The sequence below is a fragment of the Neophocaena asiaeorientalis genome, unplaced genomic scaffold (assembly GCF_003031525.2).
Source record: "Neophocaena asiaeorientalis asiaeorientalis breed wild unplaced genomic scaffold, Neophocaena_asiaeorientalis_V1.1 scaffold131, whole genome shotgun sequence".
Lineage (NCBI taxonomy): Eukaryota > Metazoa > Chordata > Mammalia > Artiodactyla > Phocoenidae > Neophocaena > Neophocaena asiaeorientalis.
Window position 1 is genome coordinate 1,406,365 of NW_020173201.1, and position 25,926 is coordinate 1,432,290.

The 25,926-nt window shown below is 39.1% G+C and overlaps 2 protein-coding genes across 2 annotated transcripts in view; one reads left to right on the top strand and one right to left on the bottom strand.

Moving 5' to 3' along the window:
* PTEN (phosphatase and tensin homolog) overlaps positions 1-15,670 on the bottom strand; it is an 89,354-nt gene extending 73,684 nt beyond the window's left edge. The window contains exon 1 of the mRNA XM_024744811.1: positions 14,737-15,670. Coding sequence (XP_024600579.1) covers positions 14,737-14,815 — 79 coding nt within the window. The 5' untranslated portion in view covers positions 14,816-15,670. The remainder of the gene's footprint in view (positions 1-14,736) is intronic.
* Positions 15,671-16,604: 934 nt separating this feature from the next.
* Positions 16,605-17,481, top strand: KLLN (killin, p53 regulated DNA replication inhibitor). The gene is given in 4 exon segments (XM_024744855.1): positions 16,605-16,672; positions 16,778-16,883; positions 16,886-17,264; positions 17,267-17,481. Coding segments are annotated over 4 exon segments (768 nt in total).
* Positions 17,482-25,926: the final 8,445 nt, after the last annotated feature.

Consider the following 25,926-nt stretch of genomic DNA (forward strand, 5'->3'; position numbering starts at 1 on the left):
TTATAAAAGCCATTCTTTTATCATTTATTTTAATAGAAGTGACTACCTAAAACATTAGTTTTGGCTACTCTATAGCTATGCAAAAAGATAAAAGGCCATTAACTTTTACAGAAAAAAGACATTCAAAGAGTTAAGGTACAAGATGCCAAGGGATTTGTAGTTTGACAACAAAGGCCAGTAACGTTTAGTGCCAATTCACTCAATATTAGCAAACTGCATTCTGGAAGGAACAAAAAGATTCCAAGATTTGTAACTGAATTGATCTTTTAGATACAATCATGAACAAATTTCCTAACATTCAAAAACTACCACACACACACAAGGTACTAAGAAAACAAAGTTCTAATACAAATGTGTCTCCAACAAGTGGATTTTCTTTTTCCTATTAATTTAGCCAAAACTGCAAGATTTTAAAATTTACTTCTAACAATCAAATTTACTTTTCAAAGAAAGTCCTGTTGATTTGAAACATTTTAAAGGAGAAAAGCTCCAAACAAGTGTGTGCTGTTTCATTTCATATTTCACTTTTAATATTATAAAATCAAATCTCTTTATTCCATATCTTAAGTCAGAAAATCATCTGGAAATGACTTTTTTCCTCAATTAGCAAAAAGTTTTGCCTAAGTGCAGTATTTTAATCTGGATAAGAACAATATAAACTAGAAATTCATATAGATTTTAAAATATGAAGGCACACATACTGGCATTCATTACTCTATTGGTAAGAGTCATATTACTGATTTTATGATAAGTGCCTTGTTCTAATACTACTGTATAATATGATTCATATTCCCACTGATGGTATTTTAATTATTATATCAATTTATAACTGCTTGAATAAGTATATTATCCAAAAGATCTGAAATTACATATACTAAAATACTAGTCAAAATTCATCTTAAGATTTAATAATATGCAATTTTAGAATATACTAACAGCTATGAGAATAAGGTACATTGCCTGCTTTGAACTGATAACACTTAATTTTAGACAGCATGTTCCTCAAGGGATACCATTATTAGTATGAATCCAATATTGCAAATGGGGGAGAAAACACAATTACTGATCACGGTTAGTTGTGGAATCTTCATATTCACAGGAGAACACAGTAAAAATCTTGGAAACTAATTAGACTGAAACATTAAAGAAAAAACTAACTTAAGGGCTACTAACTTTTTCAACAGTAAATAAACTTTTAAAAACATAACGTTTGGGGCTTCCCTGGTGGCGCAGTGGTTGAGAGTCCGCCTGCCGATGCAGGGCACACGGGTTCGTGCCCTGGTCCGGGAAGATCCCACATGCCGCGGAGCGGCTAGGCCCGTGAGCCATAGCCGCTGAGCCTGCGCGTCCGGAGCCTGTGCCCCGCAACGGGAGAGGCCACAACAGTGAAAGGCCGCGTACCCCAAAAAGGAAACAAAAACCATAACGTTTAACATACAGAAAAACAAAAATACCAAGTTAGACAGGAGGGACAGAAATGAAAAGAGGGGAAAGGAGCTCTTAACACCTCACACCATTTAAATACTATTAAGTAAACAGAACAGGTGAAGACTTTTACACTTTTAGTATTTGGATAAAAAAATCTCACCTACACATGCACCACACTTCATGTAAGAGATATAATTTATGTACACACTATCTATCCAAAAAGGTACACAAAGGCAACATTCTGTTCATGGCCTACAATTCAGGAATGAACAAAATCTATAAACTGATGTTAGTAAAACAATCTACTTTCATCAGACATTAATTTGAAATTGGCAAGATGTTTCTTACACGGAAAATAGAAACCCTGGACACAGCTGAATTTGAGGACATAAATTCAAAATGGTATCTAAACTGAAATATTATATCTGATCATATTAATCACTTGGCATGGTAACAAACTTCTCAATAAAAAACAATGTCAACATAATAAATAAAACAAAGTAGATTAAAATTAATCAGATCTTATTAAGCCCAATATGCAATTTTAAAGACTTCTATGCAACTCGGCAAGATTAAATTCTTGGGGGTGAAAAGAAATTAAGTTATAGAAACAACTACTGCAGTGGTTCAAAATGCAACAGCAAAATTTTAGGGGAAACTCATTTACTAGCATACAGACAAGAAGTGAGTTATGGTAGAAGAAAGAAGAGAACTTGAAAAATATTTAAGCAAATCTTTAAGGAATACTTATTCAATCAGATTCCTGATTAAGTTCTGTAATAATGAATTCCTATATATCAACTCTTAGGGAAACTACAGTTTAAAAATCTTGTATAACTACAGTATCAAAATATTGTATAACTTAATACCTCAAGTTAAAACACGATGTTTCCACTTAAATATCCAATCTTCTAAAAGTAAATGACTAAAAGCCAGGCTTTCATTACATAATCTTTAGTTCCCAACCGCTATCTTTGTATTTTAGTAGAAAAGTATCAACACTGGCATAACCATTAAGTTTTATTTTTGCAAAAGCTTAAAATTTGCTATTAGTTTTTAAAAATTGTAATTAATAGATGATTCCAAAAAGAGAAGTGTCAAAACCACTTATATCACTAGATTATCTTAACTTTTTCCTATATTTGTGTAACAGATGGCAAACCTTACTTTTTGGACACTATACAAAAATCACAATCTGTGTGACCTTTTCATTATCAAGAAGAATCTAGCCTTAATAACCAGTACCTCAGTGTATTTTACAGTATTAGATATAAACTTGCTCACACTACACAGAACCTAGATATGAAAAATTGTATACTTTCCGTATACTAAGTTATTTATTTAGATTTCCTACCACTAGTCCATGAAAACTATTCATATATTAGATTGCTTCTTGAGTTTTAAAAAAATACATATATTTACTTACAAACAAAACATTTTTGCCTTCATTATATTTTCATTAACACCCAAGAAGGTACCCCACATCTAGATTAACATTTCCTTATGTTTAAGAATTGAAACAGGGCTTTCCTGGTGGCATAGTGCTTGAGTCCGCCTGCCGATGCAGGGGACAGGGTTCGTGGCCCGGTCCGGGAAGATCCCACATGCCGCGGAGCGGCTGGGCCCGTGAGCCATGGCCGCTGAGCCTGCGTGTCCGGAGCCTGTGCTCCGCAACGGGAGAGACCACAACAGTGAGAGGCCCGCGTACCGAAAAAAAAAAAAAAAAGAATTGAAACACTTTTATCTCATTTGGAAAAATGTTACTCTAACAAGTAACTGTGTTTAAAAAAGAGAAAAGTTTGTTTCTTCCACAATATTTTTTTTCTAACTACATGAATAAATTCATTGAGAATTATCATTTGGCTAATAAGGTTAAAATTATTTCCATGCTTTAGTAACTGATACTTAAAATTAAAATTTGATACAAACAAATGCAATTTTTTACCACAAAAATTAATATTGATTATAAATGCAAATGCACATCAAACCTGCATCAATCACTATCACCAATTACTATCACCAAGGCAACTAAGCAAATATAAACTGTATCATTCAAAATATGCTCTACGGAACAGTAACATCTTAAGTCATACCCTTTCTGATTAAAGAGAGGACAGCAACAGGGTTATAACAACTTTAGTATAAAGTGATGTGACAGTTTATTCAAATTACTTCTATATCCACTTTAATTTCAACACAATAGGATTACTATTCCTATTAGTAATAGGAATAGAAAATAGCAAAAGAAAATTTGACAGATCAAAAGTGTTTAGATACATTTTATTTTGCCTCACTTTTACATAACTAAAATATGCTTTAAATTTTAAATATGCAATAACTATCCTGTAAGTAAATAAGGAAAAAAAAAGCTTCTAGACTTCAAACTTCAGCTATTTTTTTGTGTAAGAGACTATGATTTTGTGAATCAAAATCATGAAAACCTTTTCTAATATTTAGGTCAGCTTAAATCCACACTAAAGAAAATCTGAAAAGGGCAGAAAAACAAATTGGCCAAATATTGGATAGATGTTTAATGTATAACTACAGAGAAACAAATATTTCTGATGACTTCGCCATTTAAAATAATTATGAGGTGCTTTGGAAATTGTTAAAACACACACACACCTTTAAGTTCACTATGATGAATTATATTTTAAAATAAATGCATATGAACAAAAACTAGAAGCTAACATGGAAATATGAAGTTTCAGAGAAGTAGGACAATGAGTAATTTTTTTAAATTTTTAGTTAGTTTTTATAAAAGAAATATTCTTAAGTACAGTAAAGCAAATGGAATGTTTTATTCATATACTGAAATAAATACCATATTTATTCAATTAAATTACAATAATAAATGTTACTTGTTTTTCTTAATAAATGTGAAGCTATCACATGATTAGCAGTCCTGGTTTTAAAATATTAGTATCTCTATCTCCTGTAATTTCACAAAGAATCATAACAGTCAAAACTTAAATTTCATAAGGATTTTTAAAATAGGCCTTGACATTTTAATCTGCCTGTGCAAAGTTGAGTGGCAAAGTAAATTGTAATATCAAGTGAACAGAAAAAAATCATAGCAAACAATCAATTCCTAGAACACTTTCGTAATTATGTTTGTCTGCCCTAAAAACAAAACAAAATTCAGAATCCACTAAGCTACCCCCTTGGCATCTTCTCATCTCTGGACTAGTCTAAAACTCCATCCCAATTTTTTTCTAAAACTTTCACACACTAACGCAAGTTTTTAATGTAGATAAATACAGCACTTTAATTCAACAGGCTGACATAGCAAATTTAGGGTCTAGAAAAGAATGTAACACATGCATCAGAGAACCTTAGAGTTGGCCCTACTTCATCTGGAAAGATATGAGAAATTCTTATAACTTGTCAGAAATTTGCCATTTTACATAAGCAGATTTAACTTCACCACATCTGACTGTAACAAAAACAGCTTTAGAAAAAAAAAGCAGAAGATTAAAGAATGAATTAAACAGCACAAAACAAGTATCCTGTGAGCAAAGTACCTCTTAATTACATAACTAAAGGAAGCAAGCTAAGAATTACTTTTAAAACTAATGGCAATATAAAAATGAAAAGAAAAATGCTTTAATAAAGCATATCCATCCTGTTAGAGTTCTATGTAACACCCTTCTGAATACCTCATATACTGCAATATACTTACACGTTTATTGAAAACATCTTCAGCCTTTTCTGACAGAAGTTCAAAGCAACACCTTCACAATCAGTCAGTCACACATGAGCCTTCTTCAAATAAACCCTTTTTTGTTACCAGGGATATGATTTGTGGAAAAAGTTATTATAAAGAATACTGGCCTAGCAGCAGTCAGAAAAAATAGATATTAAAAGCCTAGCTCTATCATTTATTAGCAATTTCACCTTAAATACCACAACCTAAGGACAAAGGTACTGACTTATCAAATATTATACTTATAATAATATACCAGACACTTACACCTCTAAACCAGAGTTTCTCAACCTCAGCAGTGTTGGCAGTCTGGGCTAGGCAATTATTTGTTGTGGATGAGGCTGTTCTGTGCACTGTAGGATGTTTAGCAGCATTCCCGGCCTCTACTCTGAGACAAATGCCAACAGCTTCCACCCTTTGACCACCCCCCCTACCCCCGGGACTGTGACCACCAAAAATGTCTCCAGACATTGCCAAATACCCAGACAAGGTGGAAGGAGATCACCCCCAGTTGGCAAACAATATTCTGAAAATATATTCTTCCAACAAACCTAAAAAGCACCCTACAAGTTAAGGGTTTTTACCATGTTAGAGATGTGAAAACTAAGGCTCACTAAGGTTAAGGAGTTTATCTTTTATTACATAACTGATAAGTAGCGGAGCAAGGATTTAAGCTACACTTTAGGTCTAGCTGACTCCCAAATCTATGCTCCTTCCATTCCACTATGCTGCTTTTCTAAGCTCACTGCCTTGTCCACAAAAATCAGGGTAACATTTGCCATGCTGGGCTACTTAGGGTTTACAAATCAAATGATATAATGCATGTGCAAATTCTATTAAACTAAAAGAGATAACACATTAAGGATTTGCTTGACAGGAGATTATATAACACAGTGATTCACAAAGTGTGATCCCCAGACTACCATCATCAGCACCACCTGGGAACTTGTTAGAAATACAAATTCTAGGGCTTCCCTGGTGGCACAGTGGTTAAGAGCCTGCCTGCCAATGCAGGGGACACGGGTTCGAGCCCTGGTCCAGGAAGATCCCACATGCCGCGTAGCAACTAAGCCTGTGCGCCCCAACTACTGAGCTGCGCTCTAGAGCCCACGAGCCACAACTACTGAGGCTGCGTGCGACAACTACGGAAGCCCGTGCGCCTAGAGCCCGTGCTCCGCAACAAGAGAAGCCACCGCAATGAGAAGCCTGCGCCCCGCAACGAAAGAGTAGCCCCCGCTCACTGCAACTAGAGAAAACCCACGCACAGCAACGAAGACCCAAGGCAGCCAGAAATTAATTAATTAATTTTAAAAAAACAACAAATTCTCAGGCCCCAACCCAGACCTAATGAATCAGAAACTCTGGAGGTGGGGCAAGTAATCTATGACTTAAGCCCTGCAAGTTATTCGAATGCCGTCTATAGTCTGAGAACCACCGATGTAACATAATGGGAAAAATACTGCACGAGGTACCTAAAAACCCTGCATCCTTCTTTGGACCCAATCTTCAGGTAGCCTTTAACAAGTTACTGATTTTTTTTTTTTTTTTTTTGGAGCTACGATTCCTGTACTACAAAAAATGAGGAAAGTAATGCTTGTACCATCTCTTTTTTTTTTTTTGGTATGCGGGCCTCTCTGTTGTGGCGTCTCCCGTTGCGGAGCACAGGCTCCTGACGCGCAGGCTCAGCGGCCATGGCTCACGGGCCCAGCCGCTCCGCGGCATGTGGGATCTTCCCAGACCGGGCCACGAACCCGTGTCCCCTGCATCAGCAGGCGTACTCTCAACCACTGCACCACCAGGGAAGCCCTGTACCATCTCTTAGGTTGCTCCTTTTTTCTTTGCAAAATCAAATGAGCTAATGATTAAGAAAAGGCTTTGTTAATGAAAAAATAGTGAACAAATATAAGACACTGTTAGGGTATATGCTAGCTAATTCTATTAATTGAAAAAAAAACTTCTGACTTAAGTCCTCACTTTTTCAGCTTTCATACTTCATAAACGAGTAAGTTAAAATGTTAAATAAATTTTACAAGGCTAAGTTAAGCCTGGCAAAGTACTGTTTTCACATTATGAAAGAAAAAAAAGTCCAGGCATTCCACTTTAACTCTGATAGACTCAGAGTAAAGTAATTAATAAATACATTACACCTAAATATCAAGCTTGGTAACATTCCCCAAACTTCATTTTTCTTTTTTTTTTTTTTTTGATTTGAAGAGAGTTTAATGCAAGGACTGCTTAAAGGCAAGGTAACAATAAGGAATACTGAAGCATCACAGAATTTAGCAATGGTGCTAAGCCTTGTAAACCATTTTCACCTAGGCCTAAAGGGACAATAGAAGGCAGCCATTATCGGAATAAAGAGCCATAGAAGAGGAGCCATCATAAAGGAGCTATAGTCTTAGTGCCCAACAGCACCCCCTGCCAACTCGCCCTCTTCCCTCCAATATTCTGCTAGAGCTTCCTGGAGACTGAATCCAAATGGAAGCCAGAGGATAAGGGAGCCTGAATGAGCCATCTAAGGATGTCAGTCTACCAGGCCTCAAAGAAGGGTGGAGAAAGGCGGAAAATGGATCTTGATGGGCAAACAGAATATCCAGCACTGTCCATCCCCCACCCCCCAAAAAAGTAATAACACTGTTTCATATCCAAACAGGTACCCAAACTTCATTTTAAAAGTAGAGAAAATATTTAAATTCTATTTATTTAATCTCCAGTAAGTTCCGAGTAACTAGAACTCAAAAAGAAGAGTCTCACTAAATTCATGAGAGCAAAAGAATTTTAAATGGAAAAAACAATTGCACACATTTTTAAACAAGGAGTTGTTTGCAACTCTGAACAAGTATGCTGTGTTTATAAATCACTTTAGGAATACATATGATTTAAAGAATCAGATCACAACCCATTTCATAATACCTTAAATAATTACATCCTCCTTAAAAGATCAAAAATATTAAACATATAAAATTAGCAGAGTGCAATCCCTGCAATTACTACTAAAGAAAATAGAACCTTATTATACTTAGCCTGAGAACCTACAAAGATCAAAATAAATAAAACTGAAAACTATTCAGAAGTGCTTTAATAACACTAAATCAACTAAGTTTTAGGTAGTAATATAAAACAAAAAACAGGAGCATGAAGCATTAGAGAGAAAGAGAGGGAATTTTAGATAACTAAATTTTCCTAAAAGTTGTCGAAATGAACAGTTCAATTCTACAACCTAGACTTGGACCAAAAATACAGCTACTTTATCCAACACATAACAAAACACATAAAAGTCATATAATCAGATAACTGCATATAAAGTTAGACAGCACAATTCATTCTGCAATGCAAAACAAATATGTAAAAAAAAAAAACTCACTGGAAATCAAGTGCTTCACTACTGAGGGTACTGTGACACAGCTTGGAGACCAGCACAGGGAAAGGAAAAAACAGATTGATCCCTATGTACAAGTAATGACCTTTAATAGGCAGGTCTCAAGCTTATCCCATCCTTCCCCATACCTGGTAAGAATAAATGAAGAAAGAAATCCTTTAGCTCTTCTTCCCATTTCTAGGGCCTACAATGAGAATCTTGATCAAAAGCAAAAATGGGAAACAATAATACAAAGGTTTAACCTAAATAAAATTCCTATATTAATGCACTGCCAAATTATATTAAGTGTAAATGTTACTGTAATAAATGTTAACTTGGCATTCAAAGTTGCATGACTCCTCCAAAAATCTGAACTTAGAAAGAAATGCTAAGATACCTTTATTGATAAGACAGTTTATATAACTGTTGTATCATAATATTAAAAGTTTTGAGATGGCGATTACTCTGTGAATAAAACTATATGATATTTTAGCTGACCTATCTTTAACACTAAAGAAAATTTAATATTATAGCAAATTTTTATTTTAAAACTTCTACTTCATTAAGCCATAACAGAGGAAGTTTACATCATACCTTAGTATTTTAAAGCAAATACTCTTCGATTAGCAATGATTATCTCTTCTTTGCTCCATAGTATGAGGGAGCAGAGCTTCAAATTATTTGCAAACAGCAAAATCACAGACATGTTACACTCACAACTCCTAAAAGAATACCCCTATTTTAAAAAATAGTCATAGCCTGAACCAATTAACATGCTAACATATCCAAAACTGAGGAAAAATTCAGTTAAAATCACTGCTCCTCCCATAAATGAAAAGACAAATAATTTCTCATACATGGGTAATCTGAAATTATAATTTTTAAGAGAAGCTGTTACCATTTAAGTACTTACAATGTGGTAGGTGCTATGCTAAGTGAATTATTTACATTATCTCATTTACTCTTCAAAATAAACTTTATGTGGGTTGGTACCATCATCCTCATTTTACAGATGTAACAGATTGAGAAAAGTAACCTACACAGTCATCCAGCTACTAAGCGGCAGTCAGGATTCCAACACAGGCAGTGTTGGTTCCAGAGCCTACAATGCCACCCTAAAATCTAAAATGAAACAATGTACAAACAGTGTGTAGATAAAACTAATACTCAATATTTTAATGTAATTTAAAATAGATTTAACCTTATTTAAAAATTATAAAACCACATCCACAAGTGATTTCTAAAGAGAAAAAAGTTGTTTTTAGAAATATTACTATAGTTTCCTCACTCTGTCTTTATTTACATATATACACAGAGTATTCAAACACTTATAAGTTAGATTCACTGTCCATATCTGAAGTGATGACTACTGGTAAGAATTAAGTGTATAACCACTTAAAATATAATACATAAACAGTCTTTTTTTCCACACTATATACAGGTTAAGAATATTCTTTTGCTGGAAGGTGCGCCACAGTATCCAAATCTCTCAATATTCTCAACACTACCAACAAGTGTATACCTAATACCCTGAAGATGTCCACTCATCTCTTAATGCAAACTGTTGCAAATGAAGTGAATTTGCCTTAACTATACTGAACTAAATTAAGACTTTCCATACAAAATTAATTTATCCCTAAATTATGTTTATTCTTCTTATACTAATATTTTTCTAACAGCCTTTTTTAATTCCACTGCAAATTATTTTAAAAGAACCAAACTGCCAATAGCTTTTCTGTAACCCATGAAAAAATTCCAAAAATTTGGGGATATGTGAATGGTCAAATCCAATATACTAATTTCACCTTTCCTGACAAATGAAAGTACTTTACATTAGTAAATGCATATACATATTCAATACTTAGAGAATCACAGACCAAAACACTTTTGACCACCTAGCAAAGAATGCATGTGGCACTAATATGGCCTAAGTAAAGGAATTAAGGACATCAGTTTGCTCAGCAAATCCTTGACAACTTAGGGTTGTTCAGTCTAACATTACTGGTATTTCTGATAGCAACTGTGTTAACCTCAAAGCTACCACATAGAAAGCAACTGTAAAACAGAATATTTAATATCATAAAACTGAATATTTACTGAAACCATTTCTGACCCCAATCTCACAAGCTGATACAAATGTCTTAAGTCACTATCCTTAGAACAAATCCTAACACCTTTTCTTAATGAATTCATACCACAAAAGAATACTGATTTTACTTAAAATCAAGTTTATCTAACAAAAAAAGAGACAGGAGAAAAGGTACGAGTGACGGTTCTATGAAACAGAAATAAAACTTCAGAACTAATGGGGGCTACAGGAAAAAAAAACACACCAAATAAATTTCTTACACCATCATTAATAAAGTATTTTTCTGGAAGCTAAATTCTTATAGTACAGCCGAGGCCTAACATTTCAAGTAAGTGAAAAACTGTCATATGCATACAAACTTCTAAATTTCTTTTTACAAACTCAAATTTCACATACAATACTAATATAAAAACATTTCCTACACTGCTGTCTTACTAAAAATGCAAAGGCAAAAATTTTAAAATAGAATGTTTACTGAGAGTGATTTAATGTAGAAACTTTGTGAAGTGATCTTCCCATAATAAATACTCCTACATTAAAAAGTCACTGAAGTGACTACTTCTTAAGTTGCTTAGAAATTATTAAAAAGCATTAAGCTATCATCAAATGAACAAATAGCAAATGGGGCAAATCTCAAAATGAGGACATTTGAAAATCAGTACTAAAGACTTCCAAAAAGTAAGAAATTTTGTAACATTAAGAGTTTATATTTTTGTGTGTGTGGTTAATGGGAAAAAGCAGATACTATACTGTTCCACACAAGCATTAAAGTATCACCAGCTACCTTGAATGTTGTTAAAATAAAATTCTGATAGGTAATACACACATATGCACCTTTCTTTACTATCTTTCTAAAACTATTTAAAGTTAAGGTGATTATACCTCACCATATTTTATATTTACTTAGTATTTATTTAGTGTATCATAAGCAATATTAAATCTGCACTGATTACTGTGCAAACTTTTACAATGAACATCAATAAAATTCCTTTTTACTTATATTAAGAGTTATATAAACTGTAAATTCCTCTCAGATGCGCTTTATTCTTTAATACACTTTATGAAAATGAAGTTTATAAATTATTGTATAGCAATTAGGTGGCCCAATTATGTTGCACAGGAAAGAAATACAACTTAACAGATACAAAACAATGTAAAATAAAAATTCTGAGTAGAATCTTTTTCAAAAAAAACCTCACAATACAGTCATTTCAGTAATCACTAATCTTAAAAGATAATACAGCTAACTTCAATAGCCCCTGTACTCTCTACGAATTAAAAAGTATTCCCTATGAAGATGCAAACTTATCCATTATACAACAGAAGCCTAAAGTTTCCATGAAATCTAAAGACAATGAATTTTTTATAGTCTCATGTTTAATACTACTTTCAGACTAACATTAAGGATAAAACCCCACCAACAAACTATTTTTAGAATAATTCAATTCTGCAAAAAAAATTAAGTATGGTCCTCAATTTTCCTCTGAGGAAATCACTTCATTATTGATCTTTATAAAAATACTCCAATCACTACTTTCATAAAAGAATTTAACTTTGAACAGGTTAGCTGTTGAAATAGATACTATATACAACGTGCTAGAGAGATACTACAACCTGCTAGAGACAAAGCCTTCAAGGGCCATTTTAATTTTCCCCCCACCACAGTAAACACAAAACACTAAAGTGAAACCAAGCAAACTAAAGTGCTTTGGTATTTCAAAATTATTGGAAGTGCAACTATCAAAAAAGTAAACCCTTTACTGACTTCCCTAAGTGATTTTTTTTCACATCAACATTTGGCTCAATAAAACCACAACTCTAGAAATTAAGTGTTATTAGTCATTTGATGCAATATACGATAATGCTTTCTATGCATACCATAACTAAAAGGACAGTTTTAGAGAAAGTTGTAAGTCACATAAATTTCATACATAGAGGCACACACACTCTGAAATCAAAGGAGAAATGGCTAATCACCTCACTGCTCATATATAAGAACCTGGTAGAATGTTAGTCTTATAACTCTGATAATTTTAAATCAAATGTGTAAAGCAAAAATAGCATAAACATCTTCTGAATACTAAAAGCAATCTGCCCAACAAACAGCATTCTAGAAAATTTTTTGAATGGGGGTTTATTTTAAAAATTTAAACATTTAATTAATTTGTTTCTATACATCTAGATGACTGTCAAGTCACACCAATAGCAGACTATTTTTGAAATAGGTTACAAATCAAAAGAGTTTTTTCATAATTAATTATCTTCTGGGCAAGCGGGTCAAGTTCAGCTTTAGTAAAGTTTTTCAATTAATGCAACTCCAAACTTTCCAAATATTCTTTTAAAATATCATTTTTTAACCTAACAGAAAACTTACGTTGTGTGTGTTGTAAAGCTACTTCTTCAGTAACTTTTATCTTCATTTCATATCAAAAACTGGGGCAAAATTAGCTGTGCACATTTATGTGCGGATACATAATCCAAAGTAATAAAACCTCTTCAGATATGTAACATTTTCTTCAAAAAAATCTTCCCCACGGTTTTTACCTGGATGTATAGACACTTTAGTGTCACTCTACCTTTAGGCAAAATGCTTACTGATACTTGCTAAGAAACCATTTTTATTAAGATTATTAACACTTATGCAATTATGTAGTTTTAAGTAAGTATTGTCCACTGCTACAATTCACAGCACCAAATTTTTTATCTTAATAGAGGCCTCAATAAAATGCTTCAGTCACCTCAGACCAATAACTTAATCCTGTTCTCCATGCCTTACACTGGCCTACCAGTGACTCTCAATTCCTATGATACTTTCCATTCTGCAAAAAAGGAGGGCTCTATCGCCATCCTTGATCAAAACCGGTTTATTATACCTGAAACTGCAAAGACTCATGCCTTTCGATAACCACTATCTTTTGAAATATAAAGGCCTAACTTTTAGACAACCAATTACATACCACTGAAACTCTTGAGTTTCTGTCTTATCCAACAAGCTGACTCAGTAAATTTAATACACCATATGAAAAAAGCGAACACACCTACAATGCGAAGCTGGAGTGATCCACTCTTGCCAGCATTTCTGGTTATTAGCTGGTAAATTATACTTATACTGATATTCTACACAAGCCAGAGCAAAGTTAATGGATACCCAAAGGTGTCACAGGACCTGAAACCTAAATAAGGTGAGTGCCAATTCTGGTATCACAATAATACTTAAATTTCAAGTGAAACTGAAGTTTAATCTCTGCAATCACCATTTGCTACACACAATACCCTTGAACCTACACAACATTATCATCTGGGATCAAAAACCACTCAATCTCCATTCTATTATGTGTCACAAGAGCACTGAATATACCGTGCTACTGAACAGCAAATTTCATGCCCTATCCCACATCAGCCCAACACGAGACAAAAAAAGCAAATTTAACAAAGATCTAGTAAGAGCGCCTTTGAGATGTATCACGGTACTATTGATTTCAAGCTACAAAACTTCTAAATGCGATTCAAAGTTGTAATTAACTTAGTTTCAACATACAAACCTACTTTTGCCTTCAAATGAGCACCATATATGCTAAAATGATTCTCTCTCTAAAGTTATGCAAATCAGTTCGGTTCACAACTCACATTTTAAAAGAATCTATCAATGCAACTCAGGAAACTAAAAGCAATCACTGCAAGATTCTGATGCAATATGCGTACGCGCAACACTAATTTTCATTTTAATCTGATCTATACCCTTGATCTAGGGCCTAAAGCCAAGATTTAATCGAAATATGCTCAACCTCAAAGCATCTACTTTTCTGTTCATTTAGCAGACCGGATTACCGAGCTCACTAATCCACTAGCAGTGTACTGTATTCTTTATTAACGGACAATAGCCCTTAGGGAGAGTCCCCACAGACAGACTAAGAAACCCATCAGTGCCTTGACACTTGCAACCAGGCAAGAGTTCCGAATAGCCGAACACACCCTAGGTTGAATGCTAGGTTGAATGCATTCAAAAGAGGCACAAAATATACATGATCTAGAAATCCGACCAGGGTTAAATGTCATAGTCACCCAAACTATGGACATTTTTCGCATCCGTCTACTCCCACGTTATAGGAGAGTGACAGAAAGGCAAAGAGGAGCGGCAGCCACAGAAATGGATACAGGTCAAGTCTAAGTCGAATCCATCCTCTTGATATCTCCTTTTGTTTCTGCTAACGATCTCTTTGATGATGGCTGTCATGTCTGGGAGCCTGTGGCTGAAGAAAAAGGAGGAGAGAGATGGCAGAAGCTGCTGGTGGCGGGGCTTCTTCTGCAGGATGGAAATGGCTCTGGACTTGGCGGTGGCTGATGCCCCTCGCTCTGCTGCCGCTTGGTTCTGGACAGCAGCCGGGTAATGGCTGCTGCGGCGGCTGCTGGATGGTTGCAGCGACTGGGCCTGCTTCTCCTCAGCAGCCAGAGGTCTGGCAGCGGCGGCAGCGGAATGGGCAGAAGAATAATCCTCGGAACGGCTGCCTCCTCCGGCGGCCTCCGGAGCCCGGGCCAGGAGGGGTGCGGCGGCGGCGGAGGGGAGGTTTAAAACCGGCCCGGGTCCCTGGATGTGCCGCCGCCGCCGCCGCCGTGTTGGAGGCAGTAGAAGGGGAGAGACCAACTCTCCGGCGTTCCCAGCCCTGGAAATGGTGACAGGCGACTCCGACACCCTCCCCGGAGCTGCAGCCGCCGCCGCCGCCGCCGCCGCTTCTCCCCCCCGCTCCAGGAGCGGGAGGTGCAGCCGCCGCGCCTCAGCCGGCTCCCGCCCGAGTCCACAGCTTCCACCTTCCCTTTCAGGAGACGCCGAGGAACAGGCTGCACGGTTAGAAAAGAAGACGAAGAGGAGGCGAGAAACGCCGCCGCTGCCGCCGCCGCCGGCCGGCCGGCTCCCCGAGGGCGCTGCCCCCGCGGCTGCTCACAGGCGCTGAGAGGGGCTCTGGGCCGCGGCCGCCGCCGTCTCTCATCTCCTTCGCCTGAGCCCGGCCTCGCCTCACAGCGGCTCAACTCTCAAACTTCCATCATGGCTGCAGCTTCCGAGAGGAGAGAACTGAGCGCAGCCGCGTCCCAGCGCCCGAACGTGTATCCTGCCGCAGTGCACAAAGAGTCCCGCCACATCACCGCCCGCCGGCCTGCCCGCCCCCTGCGCCGCCGCGCCGGGAGCCCAGGCGCCTCGGAGCCCGAGGGGAGGCGGGAGGCGGACGGACCGCGCCGGGGGAGGGAAGGGCAGGGCAGGGGCTGTAGGGAGGGGGCAGAAGCAGCAGCTCCGGGTGCGAGCGCCGAGTCCCCCACGGGCAGGCGCACTGAGCATGCCCAGTATGACTGCCTGGAGCTCGCTCGGGCTTGTTTCGAGGCGCCCGCCTGTAGCTGCACTTGCTGCGGGTGCTTCTGCAGCAGCCCAGGGTGGGGGGAACGAGCTGAGCCACGGCCGAAAAACCCAGCCACAGGCAGAGTAGGCTGTTGCGAGGGGGAGAGGGGGAGCGAAGGTGAAGGCTGTGGCCGGTTCGTTGAGCAGTGTCACTGACTTGAGTCTGAGGTTACCTGTGCACAGGTGGAAAAGACCAGGTGACTGCTATGGTCAGGGTACAGGAAAACGCAGGGACGATCCCTGCAGCGAGGACACCCCTCCCCCTGCCTCCACCTCCAGATTTCCCCGGCACGGCCTGCAGCCTCCTTCTCCTTATGCACGGATGTCGGATCACGATCGTTCGCAGGGATGTGACTGCAGCAGCCCTTGCTGAGAAATCCCACCTCTCCCCCCATCCCCACCCGTGTCCTCAAGGTGTCAGTCTTAGTACAAAGAATAACCCCCTATTGTGTCTCCAGTGTGTAACACCTCATCCGGCTCCCTTTCACCGCCCCACCTCCCGCTTCCCCGGCACTCGGTTCATTTGCCCTAAAAATGAAAGCTCCCAGCGGAGCGCGCTGAGTGTGAGCACATCGCCCCTGAATTTCTAGATTCCAAAGGGCAACTGTCCAGGTGAACTGAAAGCGGATCCCCGAGGATGGGATGCACGCTGCAGCCCCCTGCATTTCCCCCGGAGAGCCGAGCATCTCTCCCCTCGGGGTTCCAGTTGGGTTCACCGCTCCGAACTCAAGCTCGACCCTTAGCGGCTCCTCGCCCCGCCCCTTTTGGGCCGCAGTGAAAACCCGGCTGGGTGGATCGCCCCGCGGCCAGGTTCCGCGCTCCCCTAGCGGGTCAGTGCACGCTAGAGACCGGGGTTGCAGGGCGGGAGTATGAATTACGGGACGGTAGGAAACTGCAGCCCCAGCGAGTGGGCGGAGCCGAGGAGACCTAGGAGGGTTCAAAAGGAGGTGGAGGGATACACGGGCCACAGTCGGAACTACTTTCAGGAGGAGGTCACGTGTGTTCCTAGTTGGGGAACTTTCCAAATTCCCACTCCCATTTGATAGCTCTAGAGGCAAGTGCTTCGCTTCCTTTGCCCAGGGTGCTCCCGCCATGTACGGGTAGCTGGACCCCAAAGCCTCCCCGGTTTCGGCGGAAGAATAGGCTCAGACGATCCTCCCGCCGGAGCGCTGTCAGTGCTGGCGCCTGAGGAGCTGGTTACACAAGCACCCACATCCAAGCACGTGCCCCCGCCTCCCCTCACCTTGGCTGCCGCCGCTGATTCTTGCGGATCTCGGAGCAAGAGTTCCCAAGCTGGTCGCACCCTTTCCTGCTACCCACAGAGCAAGCTAGAGGACGGAGACCTGAAACTCCGAGCTCTGGATCCGCTACCACTGCGCCTTCCAAACCGTGGGAGAAGGGGCTGGGCCCCGGGGGTCTGGCGCATCTTCCTTGCTAGTGCCCTGCCCCCTAGGGCGAACCTTTCTGGTGCTGTACTCGCGGGGCAAAGGGTATCTACTGCAGCAGCCCGGTGATTGAATTAACGATGTTGCGACAAACTTTCAGTCACTGCTGAGCTGGTGAGCGCGCCCCACCTACTGTAGACTCAGCCTAGTGACTTATCTGGTCGGAGAACCTAGTCCATGGCCTTCAGCCCAGAACAAACTTGTCAAGTCTGCTTAGAGCTCGGATTGTTTGACCTAAACCGCGAAAGATCTGGTTCGGAAATGCTGAAAACTAGAGCACATTTACCCTGACATCGATCGGCTGCAAAGTGAGTGGTCCACCGTCTGCTTGTAGAGAGTGGGCATCAGTACCATTGTAGGAATTCTTTCTTTCCCCTGGGAAGTAGAACTCAAGGAGAATTTGAGTCCAAAAGTATTTAAGTTGATACCTAGACTGAGGCGCTGGTCGTTTTTTAGATCTGAGAGAATGGGATCAATTTGCATGTGTGTTGCAGTTATTGTGAATTGATGCCTAGGAAGGTCTAAAAGAGGATTTATTCAGTGTATGAGAAAGAACACATCATAGTTGTAGGCAGCCGCTGAAGACTAGAAACCTCAAGAGAGCTACCATAGAACTCACAGACCATTACCTTACTCCAGGACTACTTACTAATTAAACCAGGGATATTTACACTGTTCTTAGAGATCTCTGAGGCTTCATAAAACTTTGAATTTATATGCAACATCTTTTTAAGATAGCCCTGCAGGAGTTAGCCACCTGCTGAATCTTCAGTCTTGATATTTATTGGAGCCTGGTTTTGTGCATGGTCCTGGTCAGCTTGGGGGAAGGAGGGGCCACAAGTGGAAAAAGAAATGGAAAGCAACCTAGAAAGAGTAGGAGAAAGGCCTCCATTTGGTTTCCAAAGATGAAAGTCCTGACCACACAGCCTAGATAGGCTAGAGATTTTTTTTTTTTTAAATAAATGTATTTATTTATTTATTTTTGGCTGTGTTGGGTCATGGGCTTTCTCTAGTTGCTGCGAGCAGGGGCTACTCTTCGTTGCAGTGCACGGGCTTCTCATTGTGGCACGGGCTTCAGTAGTTGTGGCTCGCAGGCTCCAGAGCGCAGGCTCAGGAGTTGTGGCACACGGGCTTAGTTGCTCCGTGGCATGTGAGATCTTCCCAGACCAGGGCTTGAACCCGTGTCCCCTGCACTGGCAGGTGGATTCTCAGCCACTGCGCCACCAGGGAAGCCCTAGAGATTTCTTTATTTTATAAATAACCAAGGATAAGTCCCTGATTTCTAGGTGTTCCACTAGATTGCATGGCAAGAACCTGAGAGCTACGCTCAATTGATTATCAACTACTGCTTGGTGAGGAAAGGGAAAATGAAGATAAAGTTAAATGAAGGCAAGTGATTAGGGAGGGGTAAAATGTCCCACGTTTGTTTTTCCAGTTGCTGATCTTGTCCCCAGAGTTCCTGTTATTAGCACTGCCCTACTTTGCCCACCCCTCTCCCCCCACTCCATGTGAAGATTAGTCTCACAGTATCTGAGAAGTTCTGAAATCCACTTCCTAGGAAGAAAGTGGATTCATTCCTGCCCTGTTGATGTTTTGGTGTTAGGCCTGAGGAGAGAGAACCCTTTTCAATTCCTGTGGCACAGAGTTATTCTGGAGCAGAGAGGGTGTGCATCACCAGTACTAACGTGCTGGAATATGAGACTGGCCCACAAGCACTTCCATCTGCTGAAAGAAGAAACTGGAAAATGAGTTTTGCTGCTACTCTAAACATCAGGTCCCTCTACTTATCTCCATGGTGAGTGAAAGGACCACCAATGTTGGCAGATATTTGACCAGCCTGACAGCAATACCAGGTGGTTATTAGAAGTTGCTGAGTAAAAAACTTCCTCCCCTTCCCAGTGTTAAGTGGGTTCCTGAAGGAAATCCTTTTTTAATTTTTGTATTTCTTCACTTTGTCCTCCTACCCAAGAAGTCTCCATATGCAGGTGGTAGAGATGAAACCTTTAAATAGATGACACTATCTAATGTACAGAAAGTTTTTTAAAATGTTTTTTTCAAGTTCAGTTGCAAATATCTGCTTGGCTGTACAGATATTACAATACATTGGTTTCTAAACACTTCAGTTATTTACCTGTCTGGATTCAGACTGCCCTGGGGAGAAACAGAAGCTGGTAACAAAGGGAGAATTATATAAAGCTTCAGGGAGACTAACCATACAGAATAATTAGTGAACAGGAAAAACCAGCTTTAATTATAGTTTCTAACAGCTGATTCCAAAACTGTATTGCTACTGCATCCAGAGAATATCTAAAGAAGATTCCTTTCTTATTTTCTTTGATAAGTGAAATGACCAGCAACTCAATGGGGATGATATAAATAGTTGATGTGCTCTTTGTAGGTCCTGCTGCTAAAATGTCTTTTGTTGAACACTGATTGCTATAGTGCCTTTCTCATCTCCCACACACTGACCTTTCAAATAGAGATCTAAAGCAATGGCTTCAATTTTTAAGTAATCTTCTCTATTTTTATCTGCTTAACCACTGTTTTCTAAATAATACAGAGTAAAATGTAATAATTATATATTTTAACTTAAACCATCCCATTCTTCCAACGGTCTGAAGACTTTTCCCTTATTTCAGTTATCCTAATTACAAATATCCCTGTTGTTTTAAATAAAGACCTTTTGCTTACAACATTTCTCCAGAAGGTACCAGTATGGATCATACAAGCAACCACATCCTAGAAGAGAATTTTCCATTGTTGCCTACAAGTTCTTCATGCCCTAATCTCCTGGAGCTATTTCAGATGGCACTTGTGTCTCCTTTCACATCTCAGTAGAGAGGTGTGCTGTATGAAATATCACACAAAGAGAAATAAGGGCTGGGCTGGGAGAACCACAGAGCAGACTAGGCACTCACTATGTCCAAGTGGCATTTAGAAATTGTGACTTGGACTAGAGAGTGATAGAAAAGAAAGACCTAACATGACAAGACAGCTTAGATTGTTTTAGTCTCCGATCTAACACTGGCTATTGGATATTCCACTCTGGTCCCCTTAATACTAACTCTAGCCCTAGGAACACATATCTTGCCTTTTAGCTCTTCCGATAATAGAAAAAGATAATAATTTTTATGTTACCAGCAGATATTGGGGCATTTACCAGGTGCTTCACAGAGTAGCCCTCATTGGTCCAGGTATAGGAGGGACACTGATAAGGAGTCAAGGGTAACTATTGCCTCACTCCTACAAATCTTTCCCTTCAGAACATCCTTCTGGCTTCTGAGGTATCACTTTTTCTGGTAACAAAAAGCAACAAAAAACCTTTTTGAAAGAGAAAATGCATGGTTAAAACTCTATCTAAGAGACTTCCCTGGTGGTCTAGTGGTTGAGAATCCGCCTGCCAATGCAGGGGACGCGGGTTCGATCCCTGGCTGGAGAACTAAAATCCTACATGCCAGGGGGCAACTAAGCCTACACACCACAACTACTGAGCCTGTGCACTCTGGAGCCCACCCGCCACAACTAGAGAGAAGCCTGTGTGCCACAACAAAGAGCCCACACCACAACGAAAGATCCCACATGCCACAATGAAGATCCCACATGCCGCAACTAAGACCTGACACAGCCAAATAAATAAAAATTTAAAAAAAAAACTCTATTTAAGGTAGCTTTTTTGTCTGTGTTGATGGTATAGGGTCTTAACTCCATTTAGTCATTTAATGATTCAATCAACAAATATGTGGGAGTCTTATGTGCCAGTACTAATAATGCTAAGCTCTGTGGACAGAGCAATGACTATAGCATAGAGGGTCCAGTCTTTACGGAATTTAGTCTCCTTGAAAACTTGGCTTCTTTATCTGACATTGTTGCAACCTCTTCACAGTCTAGGAGTAAAGTTAAAGCTGTAGAAAATACCCTAGTATTTGATAACTGTTTCAATTATCTATTGCTGCATAACAAACCACTGTAAACTTGGCGGCTTAAAAGAACAACCACCATTTATTTTCTCACAATTTTGCAATTTGGGAAGGTTACAGCTGGACAGTTCTTCAGCTCCCCCATGATGTCAGCTGGGTCAGACATGTGGTTACGTTCAGCTATGACTTTGGCTAGGGCTGGAATGTCTGTGACATTCCCCGCATGTCTGGCACCTCAGCTGGAGCACCTGAAATGCCTGGGGGCCTCCCTTTCTTCGTGTGACCGTTCATCATTCAGTGGTCCAGCCGAAGCATCTTTGCACAGTGACTGAATCCCAAGAGGAAGAAAGCAGAGGCTTCAAGGCCTCTCAAAGGCATGGTTCAGAAGTCCCAGAATATCACTTTCATTCTATTCTCTTGGCCAAAGCAAGTCACAAGGCCAGCCCAGATCCAAGGGGAGAGGAGTCTCACTCCTTAATGGAAGGAGTGGCTGGGATGAGAGGAATTATTGGCAGTCAGATTTGGAAGCACTCTACCATAATCCACCCTCTGGCCACAACTGTTCACACATACACACCCACACACAGACATGCAAAAGACACTTACTTCCTCCCCCGCAAATTATCATTCTGTATAGCATTGGCTGTAAGGTCTAGGATCTAGTAATACACACTAGGCCCAGATGTGAATGAGGCATTTCAGATGCTGTTCCTCTTCATCTGGAGATCCATGAACTAAAAAGACAAGTTACAATACACAACATACAATGCTGAAACAGGGATAGAATAAATGCAAGAGATACTTCTCTTCAAAGGTCGGCAGGGGGAAATGGAAGGCACATAGCAGTCATTAGTCTGTAGCAATTGTGAAAGCCAGCCAAGCGCTGTCATCCTGACTCTAAGGATCTAGTTCTCCATTAGGGCCTGGTTCTTCTCCCTGGGAGTAGTTTCCTAATCCACTGTTCTTGGCTCCCTGCTCTGGGGTCTAGCTGACCTCTGAGTCAATCTTCCTTTTTCATAAGAAACTGCCTGCCCTTTACAGTTGAATAGCTCTCTCAGCCTGCTTCTTGCCCATAGAAAGTTGGGGGCCCAGAGGCTTTTTTTCATTTTGAACTGTCTCCTCCTTCTTTGGTCCAAGCTCCTGGTGCTTTTATCAATAAAATTCTTTTTAAAAGTGTGTGGGTTTTCTATGACTCTAATTGGAGTTCACTCCTTGACCACAAAGCAACATCCAGAATTCTTTCAAAAACAAACCTCTGTCTACATTGGGCCTTTATCTAGGTGACTGCTGTTGGACCACCCTTAAGATTCTTAGAAGCCCTTTTAGTCTAGATGAGAGGGTCTATGAAGCGATGTCTTAAGTTTTTTAGAGATCTCAACAGAGTTTTGATTAAATCTTTTCCTTGAGGTCACATTTTATAGGCAGTCCCTGAGGCCATTTCTTAATTTGAGACCTTTTGCTGACTATAAAGACTCTCCTAGGTCCTGTATATTTCTACATTCTGCTTAAAAACTGAATAGTTCTTTTTTTTTTTTTAACACATTTCTTTCTTGTGATACATGACACATCACTAAAAGAAGCCAACTGACACTTTGAACATTCACATTGAAAATCTTCGCCAGGTCTACAAGTTCATTAGGTACATTTTCTATGTTTTACTGCACACAAGTGCAAATGTTTCCAAACATTTTGCCACTACGTAACACCACTTAGCCAGCCTCCAGAAGCAATTTCCTCACTACTCTTATAGCTTCCATTGAGATCCCTCAACAAAATATTAGCAAACCAAATTCAACAATACATTAAAAGGATCATACACCATGATCAAATGGGATTTTTTCCAGGGATGCTAGGATGGTTCAACATCTACAAATAAATCAACATGATATATACCACATTAACAAAATGAAGGATAAAAATCATATGATCATCTCAATAAATACAATAAAAGCATTTGACAAAATTCAACATCCATTTATGATTTAAAAAATCTCAACAAAGTGGGTATAATGAGAACATACATCAATATAATAAAGACCATATATGACAATCCCACAGCTAACATACTCAACAGCAAAACGCTGAAAGTTTTTCTTCTAAGATCAGGAACAAGACAAGGATGCTCACTTTCACCACTTTTATTCAACATAGTATTGGAAGTTCTAGCCAAAGCATTTATGCAAGCAAAGGAAATAAAAGGCATCCAAATCAAAAAGGAACAAGTAAAACTGTCATTTGCAAATGACATGAGATTATATATAGAAAACCCTAAAGTCTCCACCAAAAACCTGGTAGAACTAATAAACACATTCAGTAAAGTTGCAAGATATAAAATCAATATACAGGGACCTCCCTGGTGGCACAGTGGTTAAGAATCTGCCTGCCAATGCAGGGTACACAGGTTCGTCCAGGAAGATCCCACATGCCATGAGCAACTAAGCCCGTGTGCCACAGCTACTGAGCCTGTGTACCACAACTACTGAGCCTGTGTACCACAACTACTGAAGCCCACACACCTAAAACCCGTGCTCTGCAACAAGAGAAGCCACCCCAGTGAGAAGCCCGCACACTGCAACAAAGAATAGCCCCTGCTTGCCACAACTACAGAAAGCCCACACACAGCAACGAAGACCCAATGCAGCCAAAATAAATAAATGTACTTAAATTTTTAAAAAAAAATCAATATACAAAAATCAGTTACATTTCTTACACTAACAATGAACTATCAGAAAGAGGGATTAAGAAAACAATTCCATTTACAATTGCATCAAAAATAATAAAATACTTAGGAATAAATGTAACCAAGGAGGTGAAAAACCTGTACACTGAAAACTATAAAACACTGACGAAAGAAATCAAAGAAGACACAAATGGAAAGATAATCTGTGCTCTTGAATTAGAAGAATTAATATTGTTAAAGTGACCATACTATCCAAAGCAATCTACATATTCAATGCAATTTCTATCAAAATTCCAAAGGCATTTTTCACAGAAATAGAACATACAAACCTAAAATTTGTATGGAACCACAAAAGACCCTGAATAGCCAAAGCAATCTTGAGAAAGAAGAACAAAGCTACAGGCATCACACTCCCTGATTTCGAGCTATCTTACAAAGCTATAGTAATCAAAACAGTATCATACTAGCATAAAAACAGACACATAGACCAATGTGACAGAATAGACAGCCCAGAAATACATCCATGCATATGTGGTCAAGTAATTTACTACAAAAGAGGCAAAAACATACAATGGGGAAAGGACAATCTCTTCAACAAATGTTTTTGGGATAACTGGACAGCCACATGCAAAAAAATGAAACTAGACTACTATCTAACACCATACACAAAAATTAACTTGAAATGGATTAAAGACTTGTATGTAGTAAGACCTGAAACAATAAAAGTCCTAGAAGAAAACATCCATGGCAATCTCCTTGACATTGATCTTGGCAATGATTTTTTACATCTGACTCCAAAAGCAAAGGCAACAAAAGCAAAAATGAACAGCAGGACTATATCAAACTAAAAAGCTTTTGCTCTTCAAAGGAAATCAACAAAATGAAATGGCAACTTACTAAATGGGAGAAAATATTTGCAAATCATATATCTGATACAAGGTTAATATCCAAAATATATAAAGAATTCATACAACTCAAAAGCAAAACAAACAAAAAAACCAATCCAATTAAAAAATGGGCAGAAGATCTGAATAAATGTTTTTCCAAAGAAGACATACAGATGGCCAATAGGCACATGAAAAGACGCTAAGCATCATTAATCATCAGGGAAATGCAAATCAAAGCCACAATTGGATATCACCTCAAATCTGTTGGCTATTTGAATGGCTATTATAAAAAAGAAGAAATAACAAGTGTTTGTGAGGGTGTGGAGAAAAGGGAACACTTGAGCACTGTTGGTGGGAATGTTAATTGGTAAAGCCACTTTGTAAAACAACGTGGAGGTCCGCCCCAAAATTAAAAATAGAACAACATGATTCAGCAATTCCACTTCTGAGTATTTATCTGAAGAAAGCAAAAATAGTCATTTGAAAGGATATATGCATCCCTATGTTCGTTGCAGCATTACTTCCAATAGCCAACATATGAAACAACCTAAATGTTCATTGATGGATGAATGGATAAAGAAGATGTAATACATGTACACACACACACACACACACACACACACACACATACACACACACACACACACACACACACACACAACACAATGGAATACTATTCAGCCATAAAAAATGAAATTTTGCCATTGGCAGCAACAGGAATAGACCCTGAGGGCATTATGCTAAGTGAAATATTATTAAGTCAGACAGAGAAAGACAAATACTGTATGATCTCACTTATATGTGGAATCTAAAAAACAAAACAAACAATAATAATTATTTAAAAAAACAAGCTCATAGATACAGAGAACAGATTAACAGATTGGTGGTTGCTGGAGGGAAGGGGAGAGTTTGGGGTGGGTAAAATGGATGAAGAGGTTAAAAGTTTCAGCTATAAAATAAATAAATCCTGGGGATGTAGTGTACAGCATGGTGACTGCAGTTAATAATACTGTATTGCATATTTGAAAGC